Genomic DNA, 23,446 nt, shown 5'->3' on the forward strand with positions numbered 1-23,446 from the left:
TTAAGACCTTAAGTAGCTTGATTTGACTAGAATGAATGAGTATCATGCACTGGTTAATATATATATATATATATATATATATATATATATATATATATATATATATATATTCATACAGTTGATACGGGCTAGTCCAAACACGTAAATACAATAAAAAGCACTATGCTTCCTCTTTCTAACATCGGCTTAAAACACATGCCAGACTGGCAGTACAAAGAGAGTAACATGAAATGGAAATAATACATTACAATGCAGTTTTGTGTACTGAACATAATTTTGTGAAGGTAAATGAAGGTGGCATTATATAATAATAATAATAGTAATAATAATAATAATAATAATAATAATAATAATAATAATAATAATAATATCCTGGATGGTACCTGCCTCCCATCCAAACAAACAATGAACTCAAGTTTTGAGGGCTGTTTTTTTTAACTTAGCTTTGTGTGAGTGGAGCATCTCTCCTGACAGGTTGGAATCTGATCACATTGAGCAATCAAATACTGCTAGTAGTATAATTATGTACTGTTACATAAATCATATGAATGTATTCATGGGAATAAGATGACGCATTAGGAATGTTCTTGTTAGAGGTTACTCCTCCTATCCTGATCCTCTGAATTCTATATAAGTAACAGGAACAATGGAAATGTAGTATCTCTGGACTATAGGAATTGCAATAAGACATGGACAAAATTGGTAAGTAGTGTTTGTAGATCTACTCCACTTTCTTCATGTAATATTAGACAATTATTCTTATTTCTATAACTACAATTTTTATTTTCATTTTATTGTTGGATGTAGGAATTTTAAGCTCTGAGTGCAGGTGGAGACTGGTTTAGATACTGAATAGGACACAGGAACTAGTGGGAATCTCCCAGGAGTGCAGAGCAATGAAAGTCTTGCTTAAATAGCTTTGACTTGATTGTCAAAGCAAATAAATCAAATTAGTAAATTAAAAAAACATGTTTATTAGTCATAAAACTAAATAAAAAGCAATTAATCTGCAATAGATCATCAATACAATATAAATTAAATTCTGCAATGTATATTAAAGATCAAATACAAAAATGTATCCAAGAGCATATAAACTGCATTACAAAACTTAATTTACATTGTATATAAATATATAATGTCACACAGAAATAGTATGAAGGTATATCAATAAATCAAATGTTCTCTACGAATATTAACGACTAAAGAACTGATTACAGTTAATGAAATAATGAGTTTTTGTGGGTAAACGTACCGATATAAATCTCTTCTAAGCATAACAAACAATTGATTAGATGATTTATTGAAGATGCTATTTATTTAATTTGTACTTTTATTGTTTATTCCTTTGCACTAGTGCTGATCATGTTCTTTACCATATTTCTGATTATTTAGGTGGGTTTGGCTATGGGCAGACTGCTCATTGAGCAAAGTGTGGATATGTGCCCAGCGAGGTCACATGGGGGGGGGACTGTTTGTCAGCATGAGCGGATAGCACATGCGCCGTTCAGAAGGGGATACTGCTCTGCTCTTTTCAGACTGATGTGGGGGCACGGGGCATGTCTCCCGTGGGGGTCTTGGAACGGGCACCAGCACTGCCAGGATTCCCTTTCCACTTGCCTCCGAGCGCAGCAGTGGTGGTACTTCACGCACCCTCTGTAGTTCAGCAGCTGGGTTTGGCAATTTCCAACAGTTGTGGTGTTAAATATTTTTTAGCACCATTATAGGAAATTTTCCTTATTGTGTGTCTGAATTTAGTATTTTGCCTAACCTAGCTAACATATTTTTTTCTAATTAAACAGCACATACACATACTGTTCATGTGACAGTAGATCCTTATATCAGTTTAAACTCATCTAAACTCCTGACCTCATATGAATGATATGGAAAATGTGATTTATTTTATATTACAATAAATCCCTGTAAGCTCATTTAAGTAATCAGCCCTAAGGTGAAGGATATGTTACGAATTTGACTGCCTGAATAAGCCTTGTTCTGGGGCTTTAAATCCCGTCTTGTCTGAGATGGTGCGCCAAAAAAAAGGCAGAGCTAGCAGTGCAGGAAAAAGCTTCTTGCTGGATTCCATGGCAACCAACAAACTTAGATAATTTATATTGTCATAGGAAGACTAGATTTAGAAGACTAGACAGTTCTGTCTCAGAGGAAAAAAAGTGCCTTTAATCACAAACTATATGATTTCTTAATGAATGTATCCAGTCAATTATATGATTTAGAAAATAATGAGAATTAAAGGATGGTATCTATTATTCAGACTGATGTGCCAGATTACTACTAATGCAATTTGTCCACTGTCCTATTGGATACTAATGAGGGTTGTGTCACTTTCCGCTAACAAAGTATGAATCCTACACTATCAGCCAGGATTAGTACTACCACAAGCAGAGTCTAACGGTCACTGGTCTTCACCAGCGACGTCCATAGAGAGATTGGGCTTGGCTGCAAGATGACACGCAGGTTGCGCCCATCTGCCAATTTGCAGACGTGACTGCTGGCGGGGGCGGTACAGAATCAGCAGGCAAAAGGAATAGTCAGGACAATCCAAGGTCACTAGCAAAGGTTCAGAAACATGTAACAAGCCAGAGAACTGGTGCACAGAAAATCCCAATGGAGGAAATAACACAAGTGGTGATGGAGACTTAATACCCTGGCACCAAACTGTGCTCAGAGCTGGATTATATAATCTAGGTAATTTGATTTGGACTGTCAACATGAGATCAGCGGTAAAATGACCGTAGTTTCAAAGGAGCTGTGTTTCTGCACTCCCACCACTGGGGAAAGCAGATCAAGAGGAAGAGGAGGTGGCCCAGTGATGGGACATATCAGAGGAGGAGAACGCTGGATAGGTCTGACGACCAACAGCAGCAAGATACCAAGACCGATTTGGAAAGGAACACAGAGGACCCTGGACCCTGAAGTGAGCCAAAGGTTCTGGGTCAAGCGTGTGACCATAAGGTGTGATCCAACAATGACAATATAAACAAAATCACAACTCTGTGCCTTAATGTAGTCAGGGGTGTCATAGTAGGTAGGGCGACTTGAAACATGTCACAAAGGAGCTACATCACTGTACTATTACACCCTCACTAGGCCAGTCCTGTCAATCCCTTCTCTGCTGGCTGCTAACTCAGAAATATGTGGAACTTGGTGCTTCAGTGGTCATCGAGATCTTACCAGAAGTACTGGTCGGCTTGGAAACATGATCTCATGATTTGTTTTTCCCTCTTGTCTGGTAGACATCCTGGAGCAAACACCACAGGGGGCCTGAGGAGGATCCAAGCATCCGTGGCAAATGCTGTGTCAACCCTCTTGGGCTTGCCAAGCCAATGATGCTGTGGAACACTATCTAGAGACTGCCTTATACAAGCCCCCACCCATTGGAAATCAAGCACTTTAAATGGGAGATGTCAGTACAGTTGGCGAGTGTGTTTTTGCGTTCTTGACTACCTAGGATTTCGGATCAAGTGGTCTGGAAGATTGATGGCTGCACAGCAATATTTGGAAAAGCTCTGTGGTTTCACCAAAGCTGTGAGCCTGCCAACAGCAGAGAGACAGTAGGCTAGCTGTCTGTATTGGCAGAAAGAAAGCTGATACATAGGGTACTGGAGACTGCTGTGGAGTGAGGATCACTGACTACTTCGAATTATGGTGATCTTCCTGGCTATTGTCAATGTGCCCTGCTTTGATAAGCATTTGTATTCCCGAAAATAAAGTCTTACTATTTGGCTTTAGTCAACTGATCTCTGCCTAAGGGAATTTCCGAACCCATCGAGGTACCAGGTCTTCCAGCTGGCATCTAGGTTGTCCTGGGCAAAAGAGCTAAATTGAGGGCTCTAAAGGGTGTTAATCTTCTGGTATTTCCACATGACTTTACGATGGTGCGTAGAGAGTCCCTTCGCAATTTTGCTGTGGGAACCAGAAATTTTTGGATACGGCTCTCAGAGAGTATGTGCATGTGCCTAAGAGAAAACAATTCGGAAATTAATCTGATATTGTCAACCAAATGTATTCAAATAAAAAGTAATTTTGATTAGGTTTTCATTTGTATGAAAGATCTATTTAAAGACAGTCTGTCCATCAATCTACTATGTTTACATGTCCATTCCTTACCTGCAGTGTTTTTCAGCCTGGTATTCTGGGCAATGATCTGTGGGACAAGGAGTGATCTGAGCATGTTGAATGAATGCCTTGAGGATCCTGAATATGAAGGGTTACTGGATATTGCGAAATTTGGATTGCCTTCTCCTAAGACACTTCATCGGAAACACATTGTGATTGTTGGTGCGGGGATGTCTGGACTTTCTGCAGCCAAAACTCTACTAGACGCCGGTCACAGAGTAAGTAGGGGATATCATTTGTATCCCTCATAAAATATAATCATATCTACGTTATATTATTATTGTGAGTCTTAGAGACTCATTTACAAAGACTACAGGCCTGTTTTCAAGAGTCGTGCCGATTTCTACTGGTCCTTGTCAAGGCAGCTGCACAAACGAAAGTCTGTTTAATATGTTTCTTGGTTTATAGGACATAGGGGAAGAAAAAAGCTGGAATAACTCAGGTAAAGGATGATAGGGTATCGAGAGGCCTATGGGAGTAAGGGAAAGAAGTTGTGGTGAGGACACTTGTCTAAAAGTATATCTGACAATTTTTATCTACTATATATTGAAAAGACAAGTGGGACAATGGGATGTGATCTGAGGGAGGGTACGTTGAGGAATCAATAGTCATTAGATATGTCATATTACACTGTGTTTTACATCCCAGGTAACTGTACTGGAAGCAAGTAATCGTGTAGGAGGTCGTGTACAGACATACAGAGACCCAGAGGGCTGGTACGCAGAGCTGGGGCCCATGCGTCTGCCAACGAATCATAGGTATCTGAACATTTAATTTTCCTCCTACTGGAAATATTCAACCTAATGTAACATAATTCTGTTTCATTTATAGCATCAACAAAGTTTATTACGTTAGGTGCACATTAGACACTTACACCCAAATCGACACAGCTGTTCATTGAGAATGATCTGTGACTGCTCCACTAATATCTCACATCAGATTAAATTCATCTAATGTATGTTCACATAAAAAAGCAGATTGAAAGAAAAATGTTATTGCACCAAGTGTGTATATTGATATTCTATCATTATTGTAAGGTATGGAGAAAAATAAAGAATAATGATATACATCAATAGTAGAGATGTGAGCTGACCCCCCTGTTTTGGTTATTGTTTTGGTTCTAAAATGTCTTCATGTTTTGGTTTTGTTACAGGTTTTTCTCCAAAATAATGAAAGGTTTTGATTTTGGTTTTGGATCTGGATTTAATTAAAAATTTGGAAAAATAGGTAAAATTATGTGATTTTGAAGGCTGTTTTTGCGCCTATATTACTATTTATAGCATTAACATTCATTTCCAGTCTATTTTCTAATGACCCCTTCACAAATGTCCAAAATTTCACCAATTTTTACCAAAGTCTGCACCGAGTTGGCTGGCTAAAATTATTGACAGAGTAGAAGCCAAAATACATGGCAGTTCAATAAAAGATACAATCCCTAGTGGCACAGCTGTGTGCATAAAGTATCTACATGCGGTTTGAGATTAAAATGTCAATCTCAATTCATCTTTTTGACTAAACTCAAGTGTAGAATCTGACCTAGTATGGTTGGTTCTGGACGACCTGAAAGGGTGGGTCTCCTTGGTGTTTGGAGCCCAAGGTGCCTGTTCCTCTGCACATACAAGTAGTGTGAAACTTTCAAATCGACAGTAACTCATCTGACCAATAGTTGATATACAGAGTCAGGAGCAACAAGTCACATGACAGGTGACAGATTTCCTTACTAAACTTGATATTAATTATAAAGAAGAAATCTATCTTGCGGGTGGTACCAAAATCACTGCGGAATAGGGTAAGTTCTGCTCAAATGCTCCAATGCAAATGGCAGCAATTTACCAATACCAATAAACAATGTGCTATATGTTCCAAGATTGGAAGGCGGACTATTGTCTGTAAGGTGCAAAGTGGCTAAAGGCTTTACAATCAAATTCCAAGATAACATGTGCATTATCCAGAATATAATAAAAGTATTAGCCACTGTCAAAGCAGGAGAACACCTGTATCATCTTGGCACTGCAACACAACAGGCGAGATTAAGCAAGCGCACACAGACACGTTGACTGTATTCATGTGTGGCACAGATGATTAGGAGACACCCTGACAGCATTAAAGAACTGCAAAAGAGAGACCTAACAAAGGAGGTTACTGGATGACAGTGGTAGATTGCATAGTTAGACATTTATAAAGTGAAATAGATGAAGATGGCCTGTACCCATAATCTAAAATTCAAAGACTAGTACACCTCATTCTTTCTTCTCCCCCGTCTACCTGTTACCTGGATCCCATCCCTTCTCACCTCCTTCACTCCCTCTCCCCGACTGCCTGTTCCTACATTGCACACCTCTTCAGTCTGTCACTCTCCACTGGTGGCAGCTTTTCCTTTAAACACGCCCTTATCTAACCCATTCTTAAGAAACTCAATCTTGACCCCACCTCTCTCGCTAACTACCACCCCATTTCACTTTTCCCCTACGGAATCCTCTTTAAACTCCTCACCTTCACCTACAAGGCCATGTCCCACTCCACTGCCCCTTATATCTCTAACCTCCTCTCCATTCACACTCCCACCCGTTCCCTGCGCTCGGCACTAATTACCTCATCCCACGCAAGAATTCAAGATTTCTCCTGTGCTGCCCACCACCACTGGAACGACCTCCCTCCCACCATCCATCTGTCCCCTAATCTGAGCACCTTCAAACGGGCACTCAAAACCCATCTTTTCTTCAAAGCCTACCAGTCATTCACCTAAACATCTCCATACTTCTTCTCCTTCTCCCTCTTTCCTGTTTGCATTCCTCTTGCGCTTGATCACCTACACGGACTCCTCTCGTGCCTGCTGTCTGTTTCCCCTCCCTTCTATTTCTTCTTCTCCAAAGTCACTATATTTGCTATGCTTGGAGCTATTGGGGTCTTGGTTTTACTCATCTTGTTCTGTACTGTTGTACCCTGTATGGTCCACTGTTTTTTTGTATTTTGTATTTGGTACGGCACTGAAGAAACCTTGTGGCACCATATAAATAAATAATAATAATAATAATAATAATAGTACAATGTTGGGCAGAGCATTCATCAGGAGCCAAGGGCTGAGCCTGCAAACACCTTGTTTCACTTAGTGTTTTTTTAGGCTACAAGTAAGATAGATCTGGCTGAATAGTAAAGCTGCCACTGTGAATCAAACAAGGGGACTCATATATGTTTGCCAGTACCATGTATATACATCCTAGATTTTATACTAAAGGGTTGTTATTTGTTAGTGCCACTTTTTTTGCACAGTTTTGTGAGAATCTTGTTTATGTTTTGTACATAACTGATGTCCAGTTTGAGATTCAATTATCAATCTCTATTCGTCCTTTTGGCTAAGCTCAAGTGTAGTATCTGAGCTAGTACGGTTGGTTCTGATCGCCCTTAAAGGGCGGGTCTTCTTAATCTAATGCCTTAAGGCCAGTGGTGTTTGAAGCCCGAGATGCACAATTTTTTTTGCTTGACCTGGGTTTGGGTATAGCCTCGTTATGGGCTACCCTCTCCCCTTATTCTCAGAGGCTCCCTACTTATGGGGAGGGCTGAAGAACCGGTCCCCCAGGGGAAGCTTCAGCCATCCCCGGGGTAAACGGACATGCACATAGTTCAACAAACCAAGCATTTTAGTGACAAGGACTGCCACTTTTGTGACTTTGGGCCCCCACAAAAGCCAATATTTCGGATATTGCTTGTTCAACTGGAGAATAGATAGGGATGTTAACAAATCAATCATGGGCATTTGAATAACAGTGATCATCTTTGTCAATAATGATAAATGACAATGTTATCATCACCCTCATCAAAGACGTCTACAACTACATTTTCGTTTGAAAAAAAAGAGTATACACCAAGTAGGTAAACGTTAGGTAACGTGTGACACATTGGAGAGGGTCAGCAGCAATACATTGGAGAGGGTGAGCAGACAATGCATTGGGGAGGATGAACAACCAATTCATTGGAGAGGATCAGCATCAACACAATGGAGAGGGTCAGCAGCAATACAAAGAAGAGGGTTAGCAGCAGCAGTATCAGAGCTCAATAGACGGACAGTGTCGGCATCAGTAGATATTATTTAACAGATGATAGAATAAGGACACAATGTTAAATGATGCAAGATGGTATGATACATACATGTGTTCGATAGTTACATGATTGACAAAATATGGTAACCAACCTAATATACAGGGTTGTAAATTCGACAGTATTATTAGGACAACAATAGAAATATAAACAGTATTTATTACGTTGACAATTCAAATGTAAACCGTATTATCCCTAACCCTAGCCCGGTCCCTAACCCTATCCCTTTCCCTAACCCTGTCTCTATACTAATACTGTCGACATTTGAATTGTCCACCTATTCATAGTGTCCAATATGTGACTTGGTACCGAATAATACTGTCGACAACTGAATTGTCGACCTAACTTTTTTTTCTGAATATCAACCAAATGAATGTCTAGCTGTTGAACGCTTAGCATTTTACTGTTACACAAGATGATAGACCAAGACCAAAATGTCTTGGTAGCAGATAACGGGGCAGGTAGCAGAGTAGGTGGAGGCAACACAGCTGAAGTTGCAGGCTGGTGGGTTGAATTGGTGATAAGGAAGTTTGAAGGGGGTAAGGATATTGGGTAGGGAGGATAGGTGAAAAAACACACCAGCCTGCAACTTCAGCTGTGTTGCTTCCACCTCCTCTACTACCTGCCCGTACCGTTAAGCTTAATGCAGGACTGTATGGTCCACCGTTGCGCAAACATGCCCTTACTGTACTTGGGCTGTGTTTGTTCGCCTCTTCCTTCTCCTGTCCCACCTCTCAAGGAGTAGGAAGGTGTAAGTACCAGAATCACACAAGTCTGCCAAGGTACATATGCATGTGCCCAATTTTTTGGCATGTACAGAGCGATTTCATGCAAGATACACTATGCAAATTGGCCTACATCTCTCTCACTGCATCAGCCCCTTTGTCTGCAGTGTTCTGCAGGTCATTATAATTTGTATGGAACTGTGGAATTTTACTATCATCTGCAAAGAATTACAGACTCTCTCTTCATATTATGGATTGAAATTATTTTAAACCCCTCTTATTAAATTAAATACAGGTCCTGGAAATAATTTATGTAAGATACTATGATTATATGAGAGAAAAACATTTATGAAGGTGATGAAGGAAGAGTGATAGGCAACTGGCCAGTGCTAACAATCACTATCTATGCTAAGCAGAGGTGGACGTTTTTAAGACTCCCAGCATGTGATCGTCTGATATGGATGTGCATCTGCTTATGTTTACAGGTTCGTATATGAATATATTCAGAAATTTGGATTACAGCTGAACTCTTTTATTTCATCGGATGCAGACAATATTTACTTATTTAATAATGTAAGACAAGTACACAAAGACGTTATTAAGGCACCAAATCCTTTTGCATTTGATCTCACTACTGGGGAAGAAGGAAAATCTCCTGATGTTTTGTTTGGTGAAACAATATCCAAGGTAAACCGTTTTCTATTATTAAAATGAATGCAGATGGGGTACGAGATCCCTGATTAGTTTAGCTGTGAATACATTGGGAAATTCAAATTAACTACATAAACAAATGTTGACCCATCATTTACTGCAATTAACTTTACTCCACCTGTACCAATGGACACATGATCAGAATAAGTACCAAATGAACAACACAATCTATATTCAAAGTGAAGGCTTACTTTCAGATCTGACACAATTATTAAAGAGGAACTAGAACCTATCTTGGACCTGTTTTTTATTATTTTTTAAAATAAAATCGCAAACTTTACCTTTTCATCTATTTTTTCTTGTACTTCACCCTTCCTACATACCTGATATTGAGCCATGATCCCATACACGAAAGGTTACTTGGCCTGGACCTCCTTTGTCACTAATTCCCACCCACAAGAATAATGGATTGTTTTGCAAAGATCTTGACTTTGGGAGACAAAGAGTGAAAATGCTAATGAGTAGCATAGCAATGATCCCCACCTTTTCTTAGTTGTGCAACTGGTTAGTGAACAGAAGGGAACATTTTACATTGTACCGCGCTGTGGAATTAGTGGCGCTATATAAATAACTGATAATGATGACGATGACATTGGACCTCTAGGTGCTTTAATGCAAAGATGATTATTATATTTTATTTTATTAATTTATTTTATATATTTCCTGGATACTTTTTGCCCCACATGAAGAGGTCACATCCATGGGTCAAATATAACATTTCTGGACAACCCTAGCCGTCTACAATCATGTAGACTACATGGACTAGGAAGTTGGATTATTGGTGAGCCTAAGCTGAAGGAGCCCCAATGGTGCAAATAGGAATAAAAGCAGAAACGGGTTCACAAACATTAATGTCTAAGGGGATGTTGACACTGAGTTATAAATGAAACATCATCAGCACAGAACAGAGCACCCTATGATTATATTCAAATAAGCCATTTAGAAGAACGCACATCCTCATCCTAGCATGGAAGCATAATGATAAAAACTTAGCCATACCTCTGTAGATGCTCTTGCTTTGAATATGTTTGAGTCATTACATCATCATCAGTTATTTATATAGCGCCACTAATTCCGCAGCGCTGTACAGAGAACTCACTCTCATCAGTCCCTGCCCCATTGGAGCTTACAATCGAAATCCCCCAACACACACACACACACACACACACACACAGACCGAGAGAGTCTAAGGTCAATTTTGAAAGCAGCCAATTAACCTACTAGTATGTTTTTGGAGTGTGGGAGGAAACCCACGCAAACACAGGGAGAACATACAAACTCCACATAGACAAGGTTGGGAATTGAACTCATGAACCCAGCACTGTGAGGCAGAAGTGCTAACCACTAAGCCACCCTGCAAAGCAAGCAAGAGGGTGACAGAGTAGATGACACTGTCCTATCCTTTATTTCAGCATAGCTAAATCATATGAACTTCAGCAAAGCCAACTGGCCAGTTTTACACGCAGTGGTTACTGATGTTCACACTTCTTTTTGTTTTGTTTTTCATGAATACAGACAGGGATGGGAATAATTTTCCTTCAGAGACTAAACACCTTGTCCAGACACTTAGTATATGACCTGACAGTAGATCTTCTGCGTTACATTTAATAACTGTGTCTTGTGAACCCATTTTCCTTCCCTCTACTGAATCAGACATCATTTGCTAATTGGCAATTTCTTATACTGTCCATATTTTTTCCTTTAGTTCCTGAAAGACATCAATGGCAAAGATTGCTCTGAAATCCTGGACAGATTTGACAAACTTTCTGATCAGGTAAAACATAAGAGGCCATAGGGATAAAACTTTTCATTAAATTTGTTTACCTCTCCACAAAAGAATTTGAAACTCTTTTTTTCAAAAGACAGGATTTGAACGTGGCAGTAAATTTGTTTGTAAAATAGTGGTAAAAGTATTCCATAAGGTAAGTATTAAAATACCTACCTCCCATCTACCCATAAGTCCAACAGATTTGGCAACTACGAGCCGCAGTCAATCCGTTTAATTCCCATTATTTCTGTTCGTGAGAATTTGGGATCTGGGGCCTAATTCATTAGTGATCTTATCTGCCGTTTTTTACTTATCTTAAGCAAATCCACTCTGTGCATGCTCAGAAAAGGGAGATAAAAAGCAAAATCCACTCCGTAAGGGAAGAATTTCTTAAGTTAAGATGAAAATCCATCTTAACTTCACTCTTATCTCCCAATTTTCTTCTAAAAATAAGCATCTTAACTTTTGCATAAGATAAGATCACTAATGAATCAGGCCCCTGGTATCTACGGGAGAACAAGACCAGAAGATACATGGATGCGATACAAAGAGATGTTATCCCACCGGAATACACTGAGGTGTTTGACACTGTAGGTAAAATACTGAGAGTACAGCTGAGTACATGGAGTGTGGGGGGGTTTTGGTCATGTGCAACGGGGTACACAGCGTTTGTAGGCAATGCCTGGGCAGCACGTAGCATGCACTAAGGTACACGGAGGTGTTGGCGCTGGTTGAATAGTGTATAGTGTATAATGAGGTACACGGAGGTGTTGGCGCTGGTTGAATAGTGCATAGTGTATAATGAGGTACACGGAGGTGTTGGCACTGGTTGAATAGTGCATAGTGTATAATGAGGTACACGGATGTGTTGGCACTGGTTAAACAGTGCATGGCATGCAGTAAGGTACACATAGCTGTTGCCCCTGTTTGAACATCGCATATAATGCAAGAAGGTACACAGATGTGTTGGCACTGGTTGAACAGTGCATAGGGTGTAATGAGGTACACAGATGTTTTGGTATTGTTTGAACAGCGCGTAGCATGTAATGAGGTACATGGACGTGTTTGCACTGGTTGAACAGCTCGTAGTGTGCAGTAAAGTACACAGATGTGTTGGCAGTGGTTGAACAATACATAGCGTGCAATAAGGTACACGGAGGTGCTGGTACGGTTATGTAGCAAACAAATGGATACAATGGAGTATATCGCAGTGAGCCTGTACAACAGAAATAGATGAAAGTGTAGCAGAGTACACACACAGATAACAATAACTAGCAGGTGGGATTGGCACAACCAAATACACGGACGCTAAGTCTAAGACCTCCACCGGATTTCACCAGGGATCCCTGCAAAAGGATATGGATTTTGCCCAGTGAGGACACAGTTCATGGACCAGTGTAGTTGGTTCCCTCCGTGAAAGCAGCAGAGTACTTAGCTGGTATGAGGAACTCTGCCGAAAACACTGCAGATGGAGAGGCGGGTATGGGTGTGCTGCTGTCGGGGAGACTGGACACAAGTGTTGAAACATGAACAGCTGCTGTACTTCCTAGTATAGTCCTGGAGCGGGAGTATCAATGTTGGACACAACTGATAATCAGGCACTGAGGAGTGCACTCAGCAGGTTCTTATAGTGGCTGGTTGATTGGTGATTCCCCATATGTGTCATGAGTACTGGAGGTTAGTGGCAGGGCCATAACTAGGGCTGTGCGACAGGGGCGACGGCCCAGGGCGCAACGCTGAAGGGGGGCGCAATTTGGGAATAGTTTAGGTTAATTTGGTTAAAATCGAGGGCTAGGGGGGCGGCATTTGTCTTTCTCGCCCAGGGCACTAGAATTCTAAGTTACGGCTCTGGTTAGTGGTAACACCTGAGAGAAGTGTTATGTCATCTGTAGCCCGAGGCTACTGTTAAGGATTCTAATTGAGAAGGCCACCAATCAGTGGTCTGCTGAGTGTTGGAGACAGGCCAGCGGTGTCTAATACTGCAGGTACTGAACTGCTGCTGGTAAAATTGAGCTAATTCTGGCCCTTGCCTTTCTCCAAATGCCACTATTGCTGACACTCACCCTTTCAAGCTCCCAAAAGGGATCTCTATACTCAGTGTACCTAAACTGGTTATAAATAACCGAGTTATTTTCTGCTTAAGAACACTCTTTGTTGTAGAAATGTGATTGAACCGTAAAATATTTCCATTCATGGATGTTCCATTTTTTTGGAAAGATAGAAATAATAGAGCAGGGGGTTCTGTTTCTATGGAGCGATAGGTAACTTCTCTGCTCCAACTACATTTGAATACTTCTCTAAACCAATAGTTATTGCTGGCATCTATCGATTCCTCAAAATCTCTCTCCAGTATTATACACTTTCTGGGTATCATTGGTTCTTTTAAATAAACAAGTGAGCTGTTCTTGTGATCTTTAATCTGAATTGGATTGACCCCAAAAATAATAAGTTCATCAGAAAATTGTGTGCCCTACACATCTAAAATCAACTCATTTTCTAAACAGCAAGGACATATTTCAATTCCTCCATTCATTCATGTTTCTAGTTGTCACACAATAGCATATACAGAACTTAAAATTAAATTTCTAACATCAAATCCCATGCTCAGAAACATTATAACTTTAGAATGTTTCCTTGATGATCTGTTGAATTGTCCCTGGTTTAGAATCAATTTGATACTATGCCTTGTAGAAGAGATGGAAACTTTAGCGACTCTACTACAGATCTCTGTGATTACTGGCACAGTTGAATACATGCACTAGGCAAATATGAGTAGCAAAAGCCCAATACTACTCTGAACACTTCAAATACTGCAAAATTTTACAAGATAATTAATCATTTATTTTAGCCCTCTTGCTATCTGGAACCCACTAACATCAATAAAGATGGGTTAATTTTCCTTTCATTATTAAAAACACCAATGTAAAGTCCATTTAAACACTTTGGGCTGGGTTCATCAAGGTACGTATCTGCCGATTTTGAGCGTATGGTATCACTGCGCATGCCTAAAACCCGGAGATACGGCTTTGAACGCAGCCCTGGCTGTTGTGTTGGCTCATTCAAAGGACACCTACTACAGCCTATAATTTCGGGGAGTGAATTGGGAGGTAAAGGAGTGTTTTGCCATAGTGAATGTACAGTAGGGGCGTGCCAAACTCAAGCGCACGCAGCCACGTCCCAACATGGCCGAATCAAGCTCTGTGCATCTAGAAGCTACTTGTTTTCCTGCCATATCTCTTGCTCCAGCTACAGGGCTAGTCTAAGCCCTGAGTACTAGTTATGAACGTCTCGTATGTATGCTATAACATGTGTTTGTAATCAGGAGCAACTGTAAAAATGAATTTTATGCTCTGTAGACATTAACAACATTCTAATAAATGTATTTCATGGAAAAAATAAAATAACAAAAAACACCTTTTTTTTTACCATCATAACATTAATGCCTTTATTAACAGGTCACATTAATGCAAGATTTTTTTTTTTTGTTTCCTGTACGTTTGTTTGCAAATTTATAATCCACATAGGGATTGGACGCATCCTGCTTCTTCGGGTGTAGTAGAGCACAGTAGACCTGTCCCCGATTTCTAAAGCAAACCTATCTACAGATCCGGGCTTTGCTGAATTCGGGCGATCACAAAGCTTAAATACGTGCGTATAGTACGGAACGTGGGTTGCACTCAGAATACATGCCTTGATGATTCAGGCCCTTTAGGGTAAAACTGCTGGATTGTATAATTGTAGATTTTAGAAACAAGTTTCATTTTAAGAAGAAAACTAGAAATATACAATTAGTGAGAGGGGAGGGGCTAATATGATTGTAGGCAGTGATGTGTGTTGATATTCTTACTGTTCCTGGTAATGTGCCTAAAAATATGCCCTGCTCCTGCAAAACACCATAGCAGCTGAATACAGAAAGGGAAATGCACTTGTGTGTATGCGAACCCATCAAACTAATATTCACACTGTAAATGTGTTGCTTCACGTAAGATATATACAGAGTTAATGATTGTAATTATATTTTTATGTTTTATTTCATAACAGTCTCTTCTGGTGGAGGAAGGAAGTTTGAGCCAAGGAGCTATTCAAATGCTTGGACACTACATGAACTATAATGGGCTATACTATGTCTCATCCATAGAAGCAATTGTGCCTTTCACTGTGTTTAGCAACAGCACCAGGTACAGTAAACAGCAGGGGTGGGTTGGGCCAGGATATCTAAATTCAATTTTGGGCCACCTGGTGGTCCAGTGGTGCAGGCAGCCTATGCAGGACGCGCATAGGCGGCCACATTGAGTAATTTGCGATGAGGCCGCCTATGCACTGCCAGCATAGGCTGTTTACATCGCTCTGATAACGGTGCTACAGGGCTCCTCCCCTAGACTATGGGAGTCCAGTTGCAACAAATTACTTTAGGTGTGTGATGCATCCGTGTGGCAGCGATCACCACAGAGTATTGAAGGGCCAGGGCGTCAGATTCAAGCCATAGGAAGGCAAGTAGAATAGAATATTGTAATGAGGGGACAGTGTGATGAGGTGAACATTGTAATAAGGGGCACAGTAATAAGGGGGGCAGTGTGATGCAGGGGGACATTGTATTTAGGAGAACAGTATGAGGGGCACAATGTGATGAGGGGGCACAGTAATGAGGGGGGCAGTATGAGGCAGGGGGACATTGTATTTAGGAGAACAGTATGAGGGGCACAATGTGATGAGGGGGCACAGTAATGAGGGGGGCAGTATGAGGCAGAGGAACAGTGTGATGAGGGACACAGTGTGATGAGGGGGACAATGTGAAGAGGGAGCACAATAATGAGGGGCACAGTGTGATGAGGGGGACAGTGTTATGCAGGGGCACAGTGTGATGAGTGGGCACAGTAATGAGGGGGGCAGTGTGATAAGGGGGCAGTGTGATGCAGGGGGACAGTGTGATGCAGGGGGACAGTGTGATGCAGGGGGACATTGTTATGAGGGGAACATTGTGATGCGGGGGGACAGTGTGATGAGGGGCACAATGTGATGAGGGACACAGTGTGAGGCAGAGGGACAGTGTGATGAGGGACACAGTGTGAGAAGGGGGAAAGTGTGATGAAGGGGACAGTGTGATGCGGGGGGACAGTGTGATGAGGGACACAGTGTGAAGAGGGAGCACAATAATGAGGGGCACAGTGTGATGAGGGGGGACAGTGTTATGCAGGGGCACAGTGTGATGAGGGGGCACAGTAATGAGGGGGGCAGAGTGATGCAGGAGGACAGTGATGAGCTGCATAGTGTGATGATGGGAACAATGTGATGAAGGGGACAGTGTGATGCGGGGGGCAGTGTAATAAGGGGCACAGTGTGATGATGGGCATAGTGTGATGAGGGGCACAGTGTGATGAGAGGCACAGTGTAATAAGGGGCACAGTGTAATAAGGGGCACAGTGTAATAAGGGGCACAGTGTGATGAGGGACACAGTGTAAAGAGGGGGCACAGTGTGTTGAAGTGGGCAGCAGTGTGATGATGGGACAGACATATCTGTTGTTACTCTTATTGTTGTGATCATATAGCTATATAGTGTCATATATATACTCCATTATAATCAGCCAAGTATGTTAAAAAAAAAAAAAGGTGCTGTACGGACCAGGAACATATAAAAAAATAAAATGTAATTTAAAGTGAGGTTTGTTTTTTGTAGCATTAATATTGTTATGTTGATAAATATGTATTGTACGAACAACCACCCTTTAAGGATGGGCCGCTACTTATAAGCCAGTGATGTGTGCTTGCCCCTCGGGCTAACGCTTGCTAGCCAGCCCCTGGTAAACAGGAAACAGCTTTTACTTTTTCTATTTTCACAGTTGCCATTTGCACCAGGTACACCTTGATAAAGATATTATTAGGACTGTGGATTAAATACAATGTGCACTTGTATTTCCCTGATAGTCATAATTACACTTTCAAGTCTCTGTTTATTTGATAGAAAATTGCTATCCACTAACTTGTGACAACATAATCACCATTTCAGAACTTTGGAAAACAATTTCCAGGCACACATTTCTCAATGTGAATGCACTACATCTATTAGCCCAAGCATAATAAAATCGCTAGAAATAATTATACCACAATCCTATTACCAGGTAGAGACGCTGGGAAGGGCAAAGTGCCAGGAACCATCATGGCAGCCAGCAGACAGCTCTCGGAATTCTAACTGACTCTCTGGGATGTTTGCACAGTGGACTCCGGTAGTCAATCAGAATCTACAATACAGGGAGCTTCCTACATGTCACTATTAGCCAGTTAGAGTGCTGGAAGCTGCCTTCCTCACAATAGTGCACAGTGGAAAGAATGCCCCTGGAAAAGTGCTCTTTTCCACCCCTTTTATCTTGTTAAAATAATCACGCTCTGCAAATTGAATTCTACTTTCTGCAGTGACCCATAAAACTAGATGTCCAGGTGCTTTACACCTACTCCATGCAGTACGAGGAACACCCTGGCTCTGCCCAAGTACGCCACTGTATATGCAAAAACGCTTGTTCCTCGCAAATGTCAACCACATGCAGAGCTGGATATAGACCTCATGGGGCGCTAGGCAAGATACTGGTTTGGGGCCCTCTCCCTGAAACAATCGATAGCACTATATTTTTTTTAGCATAGCATATACACCTATAGCAGAGGAACTGAGTAATCTATGTGCCGCCTCGTGACGTCATCACGCCCGACGACACATTCAGTGGAACAGAGCTGAAAGAAGGGGAGGAGGCTGCCGGGCCATGTGACTTCCAAGTCAGGTGATTTCTTTTTCTTCGGCCGTACCTTATTATCCTGGGCCGGCGGACAAGCGGCAACAGGGAGGCCAGGTGGAGGGGAGCACATCTCAGGCTTGGCGTTCCCCCGCCTTTCTTACCCTGCTCACAGCAGGCCCCCTGGGAACCACTGGGCCCTAGGCATGTGCCTAGGTTGCATAGCGGTAAATCCAGCCCTGTCCACATGTTCTGTGAGCTTATGTGCTTTCGCTCTAATTTTAGGTGCGCTTGTGCACATAGTGCGACTCTTTGTAAGTGATCTCTATGGGCTTTATTTCTTTTTTGCTGTATAGGGATGGAAATACATTAGTTTATAGTTTGCATGTTTATGTTTATATTTATTTTTGTTCCGCCAAAGCTATAAAGCCACTTTTGTGCTTGACTGATCTATCTGCTGGCATGTACTCAATAGACAGATCTCAAATTACTAACTTTAATGTACAGCACATCAGTGACATAACACATTTCTACAGATAAGGATCAGTTTGTGTAAACATCACTACATTTCCTTTGTTTTTAATTAGGTTCAATGAGATCACTGGAGGTTTCGATCAGTTGCCTTTGGCCTTTGCACGCCGACTTGGAACTTCAATCAGACTAAACTCCACTGTAGTTAAAGTTATGAAGAGGCCAAAATCTCTGATTGTCCAGTACCGCAAAGATAAATCTTCAGGTCTCACCAGCTTAGAAGCAGACTATGTCATCATCACCTCCACTGCAAAAGCCACCAGACGCATTAAATTCAGTCCTCCACTGAGTGGTGACAAGTACAACGCATTGAGTTTTGTTCATTATACAAGTTCAACAAAGATTCACCTGAGCTGCAATGAGAGATTCTGGGAGAAGGACGGGATAGTGGGTGGAAAAAGTTATACTGATCGTCCATCTCGTTACATCTATTACCCAAGTCATAACTCCACCAATGGAGGAGGTGTCCTCCTAGCATCCTACACTCTGGCAGACGACTCGATGTTCTTTGCATCACTCAGTAACGAGGACTGTGTCGATGTGGTTCTAGAAGACTTGGCTGCCATCCACTTGACAACAAAGGAGGCGCTCAGGAAACTGTGTCCAAAATCCGTGGTGAAGAAGTGGAGTCTGGATCCATATTCTATGGGAGCATTTGCCTTCTTTACCCCTTACCAGTTTGGTAACATGTATCAACCATTGTCCCAACCTGAAGGCAGAATATATTTTGCTGGAGAACACACATCTTATCCCCACGGTTGGATAGATACTGCTATCAAAAGTGGTCTGAAAGCTGCAAGAGACATCCACAAGGATGCCAATATGTTTCTCCATAAATAATGTCTGTCTGTCTGTCTGTCTCTCTCTCTCTCTCTCTCTCTATATATATATATATATATATCGATGTTTATTATACGCCCATTTTGTCTGATATTCTATAAAAATAAAATGAAGTTTATAATGTATTAAGTTAGTCTTGGGTGAGGTTAATTAAAATAAGATACAATACAAACTTCTACTTACTGTCACCTTCATGAATGGGAAGGTCATGGAGGAGATATATAGACAAACGGTTACCTGTTTAAATTAGGCAGTGGTCGAGGTAGTATGAGAGAAAGTTCAATAGACCACAAGAGCTTTTGTGTGGGAGGAGGGCTGCCATACTGATGGAAGGTAAAACTTTTTTCTTATCTGATCTTACTCCACCCAAGACTACATTTTTAGTGTTGGGTGGAATTTTTCTTAACTGAATACCATGGTCCAGACAGGGCCCTCTTAACAACATTATGGGCCCCGGGGCAAAGCAATGCTCTGGGGCCCCTATTTATATATATATATATCTATATATCTATATCTATATATCTATATATATATATTTATATATATATATCTATATATATATATATCTATCTACATATATATATATATATCTATATATATATATATATATCTATCTACATATATATATATATATATATATATATATATATATATATATATATATATCTATATCTATATCTATATCTATATCTATATCTATCTCGCTTTTTTTAACTTTTTTATTATACTTACCTTGCGGTCAGCTGGCGATCCGGCTCCCTCCCTGGTCTCCTCCTCCATGCTGCGCTCCGCAATGGATGTCGGGCGGGATGCACTGCGAGCGCCGCACGGAGGAGGAGACCAGGGAGGGAGCCGGATTGCCAGCTGACCGCAACGTAAGTATTTTTCGGGCGTTTTTTTTGCAGGATTTTTTGCTTCAGGGCTGCCTCGGACAGGCCCCCGGACACATGCCCATTGTGCCCAATGGAAGAGATGGTCCTAGGTCCAGACAAGACAAATCTGGATATATGTTCAGTACATTTAAATTCTCTAATAGCCTAAGAGTGCAGAAACTAGCTGGATGCGATCTTGCCAATCACTTCAAGGTTGACATTAGCCACCAAAAATGTTATTACAATATACCCTTAACGCTCCTTCTCTCTTTTTGCCTACTCATGTATGCACCTTTTCATATTTGATGTAGTTTCATATAGTTACTATAGACAAATGTTTTTACCCAGCTCTTCCCCACTTGTTCCTCTCCCTCACATTTTTCTCTTTTTCATGTTCTAGCCTGCAGAAGTCTTCTTCTCTATCTATTCCCTATAATAGAATTAAGCATTCCATGGTTACCAAAATCTAAACCCCTTTGGTCCATAAAAGGCATTGTCCTACCATTATTCAAAACAAAACAAAATGGCAGGAGGCAGGGCTGTTCCTCTGACAAGGTGAGGGAACAATCACACTTCAGGCAACACCATTCTAGCTTGATTTTGCTTCTTTCCTTTCATCCCACCTTGGTCACCACACTTCCTGAGTACAGGAGGAAGGGGTTCAATAGCAGAGCAGTGACTGGAAGTGCGAATAGAGAAGGTACAGGAAAGAAGCACTTCCTGTGAATTTCATTCACAGCTCTATTAATGCATAACTTTAGGAAAAGATGCAGGTCTGAGTTGTAGCCTGATTAATATGTATTATATCATCTGTGCCTTATAGTTTTGTGTAGAGTTTTGGGCTAACAATATGCCAATTCATCTATATGTGGTGTCTCACGCAATGAAGTGCCCCCTTCACAGGACCATCAGAGTGATGTAAAGGCTACAACAAAATGGCAGGAGGCAGGGATGCTCTTCCAACAACGAGAGGGGTAATCTCATCTCATACAGCACGTTCTAGTTTGCATTTGCTTTTTTGGGGGGATTGGTGACTTGGGAGGGAATGGAGGAGTTTTTTTTCTGCATGTGAGGTATGGGGGGGGGGGATGTCAGCTTAAGGCAATGAAATAGTCATCAGAAAAGGGTGATAATGTGTTGGGTTTCCTTTGTAATGATTACTGTGGTGCAACAATAAAGTATGTCTTTGGTTGCTAGTTGTTTTGATTATTTGCTTTGCTAAACAGATTGTTGATGGTGCTGGGAGTTGGGGAGAAACCGGCTCAGGTTACCTGTTTTAGGGGACTGTGAAATTTATGGGTAATTCAGAAAAAGTGTTAAAAATTAACTCCACAGAAAATGCAGTTTCCCACCCTAAGGTACTAAGCTAGTGGTCTGCTTTAAGAGACATAGGATTTACCATCTTCTGATACTCACAGGCTCCAGAAAGCCCCACAGATACTGTAACCCCTGGATAAAAGTTTAGGCAGTGTCAGCGGGCCCGGCGCTCCCATTAGGCAAGGTTAGACACTTGCCTAGGGCGCCGGGCTCTGGAGGGCGCCACAGAATAAAAATTACTTTAAAAAACTGTGCAGCGACCGCTGACCATACCTTTCACGGCCGCCGCACAGCTTCAGATACATCCACAGGGAGGGGGTGGAGGGGCTATTGATCACCACCGCCGCCTCTCTGCTCCGTCTCCTCCCCTCCACTCACTGAATGTCGGGCGTGACATCATCATCACGGCCCGACAGTGTCAGTGAGTGGAGGGGAGGAGACGGAGCACAGAGGAGGCAAGTCAAGGTAAGAAAAGACGGGGGGCGGGCGCCTATCTTGTAAGTGTGCAGGGGGGCGACTATTTTGTAAGTGTGCAGGGGGGGCGCCGATTTTTTAAGTGTGCAGGGGGGGGCGCCGATTTTGTAAGTGTGCCGTGTGGGGGTGCAGATTTTGACAGTGTGCCGGGTGGGGGCGCCGATTTTGAAAATGTGCCTAGGGCGCCAAGGACCCTAGCACCGGCCCTTAGTGTCATATTTACTGAAAGCTGCATCTCTTGTGATGAGAAAGCAAACATTGAAAATGTAAATGCTTAATGTAAAGATACTGGGTTTATCTAACCCAACTATACCCACTTCGTGCTGACTGGCCACCCTGAGGTTTACCAATCACTCAGCAGTTATAAAGTAAAAAGATACTTGTATTATTATATGATACACAACAATAAAAATACACTTTAAACAAATGCCAGGCAAGATTAACACACACCCTGTCCTTTACCTCTAGCCTAGAGGACTACAGTCACCTTTTCTCCTGGTTCCTTGAGTGCCGCTTGGCCCAATTTTCTTTTCCTCTACCAATGTGGTAGGCATGTGTTACAAATCCCCCCTGTTCCAGCAGACTCGCAGGGTGATGCACTGATGAAACGTGAGCAAGCACTGGTCCAGCAGAAGCCAAACACTCCAAACCAAGGACCCTCTAACACAGCAACCTCTGCACTCCTGCAACCTCTCTCCATTCTGAACCACCTGCCCCAGGGCTGAATCTTTCCTCTTAAATACAGTTACATTTCCCACGTTCCTGGGAATAGCCCATTAGTGGGCTTAGATATATCACCCCCTCAGAGATTTGGCAGCTGTCATGATGGGCTGATACAGGGCTGTACCTTTCATATCAATACATACTCTGGCCTCCTGCTATTTTGACTCCATGGTCTCTAGGTGGACAGCACCTGAAACAATGGTGACAACCTGCCTCAGGAAGGTTTGACTGCTTCGCTAGACCAACAGCTGCTTCCACACCTGCTGAGAGATAGTAGTCCTCTCCTCCAGGGCCTCGTAGTGGCTCTTGGTCCCCTCCTGCAGATAAACCAGAGATTACCTTACAAGAGGTCCTGCTTGCCATTATTTCCTCTGAAAAGAGGGTCACAGATAAAACTGAGAGAGTGGGTGGGTGAGGCAGAGGCGCGCATCTCTACCTTGGAGGATGTTACTGCACCTATGAAGCGACAAATTGCCAACCTGGAGGCACAGATGACTACTTGTAAAGATGTCTGACACTGAGGGACGCCTCCATCG

General features: G+C 41.8%; 1 protein-coding gene across 1 annotated transcript; it reads left to right on the top strand.

Moving 5' to 3' along the window:
* Positions 1-598: 598 nt before the first annotated feature.
* Positions 599-19,649, top strand: LOC142106822 (L-amino-acid oxidase-like). Its single transcript, XM_075189847.1, has 7 exons — positions 599-702; positions 4,132-4,352; positions 4,783-4,892; positions 9,440-9,641; positions 11,371-11,439; positions 15,475-15,611; positions 18,741-19,649. Exons 1-7 carry the CDS (start codon positions 690-692, stop codon positions 19,522-19,524), a joined length of 1,536 nt encoding a protein of 511 aa, XP_075045948.1. The 5' UTR covers positions 599-689; the 3' UTR covers positions 19,525-19,649.
* The last annotated feature ends 3,797 nt before the right edge of the window (positions 19,650-23,446 follow it).

Source organism: Mixophyes fleayi, chromosome 11, assembly GCF_038048845.1.
Source record: "Mixophyes fleayi isolate aMixFle1 chromosome 11, aMixFle1.hap1, whole genome shotgun sequence".
In the NCBI taxonomy this organism is placed as follows: domain Eukaryota; kingdom Metazoa; phylum Chordata; class Amphibia; order Anura; family Limnodynastidae; genus Mixophyes; species Mixophyes fleayi.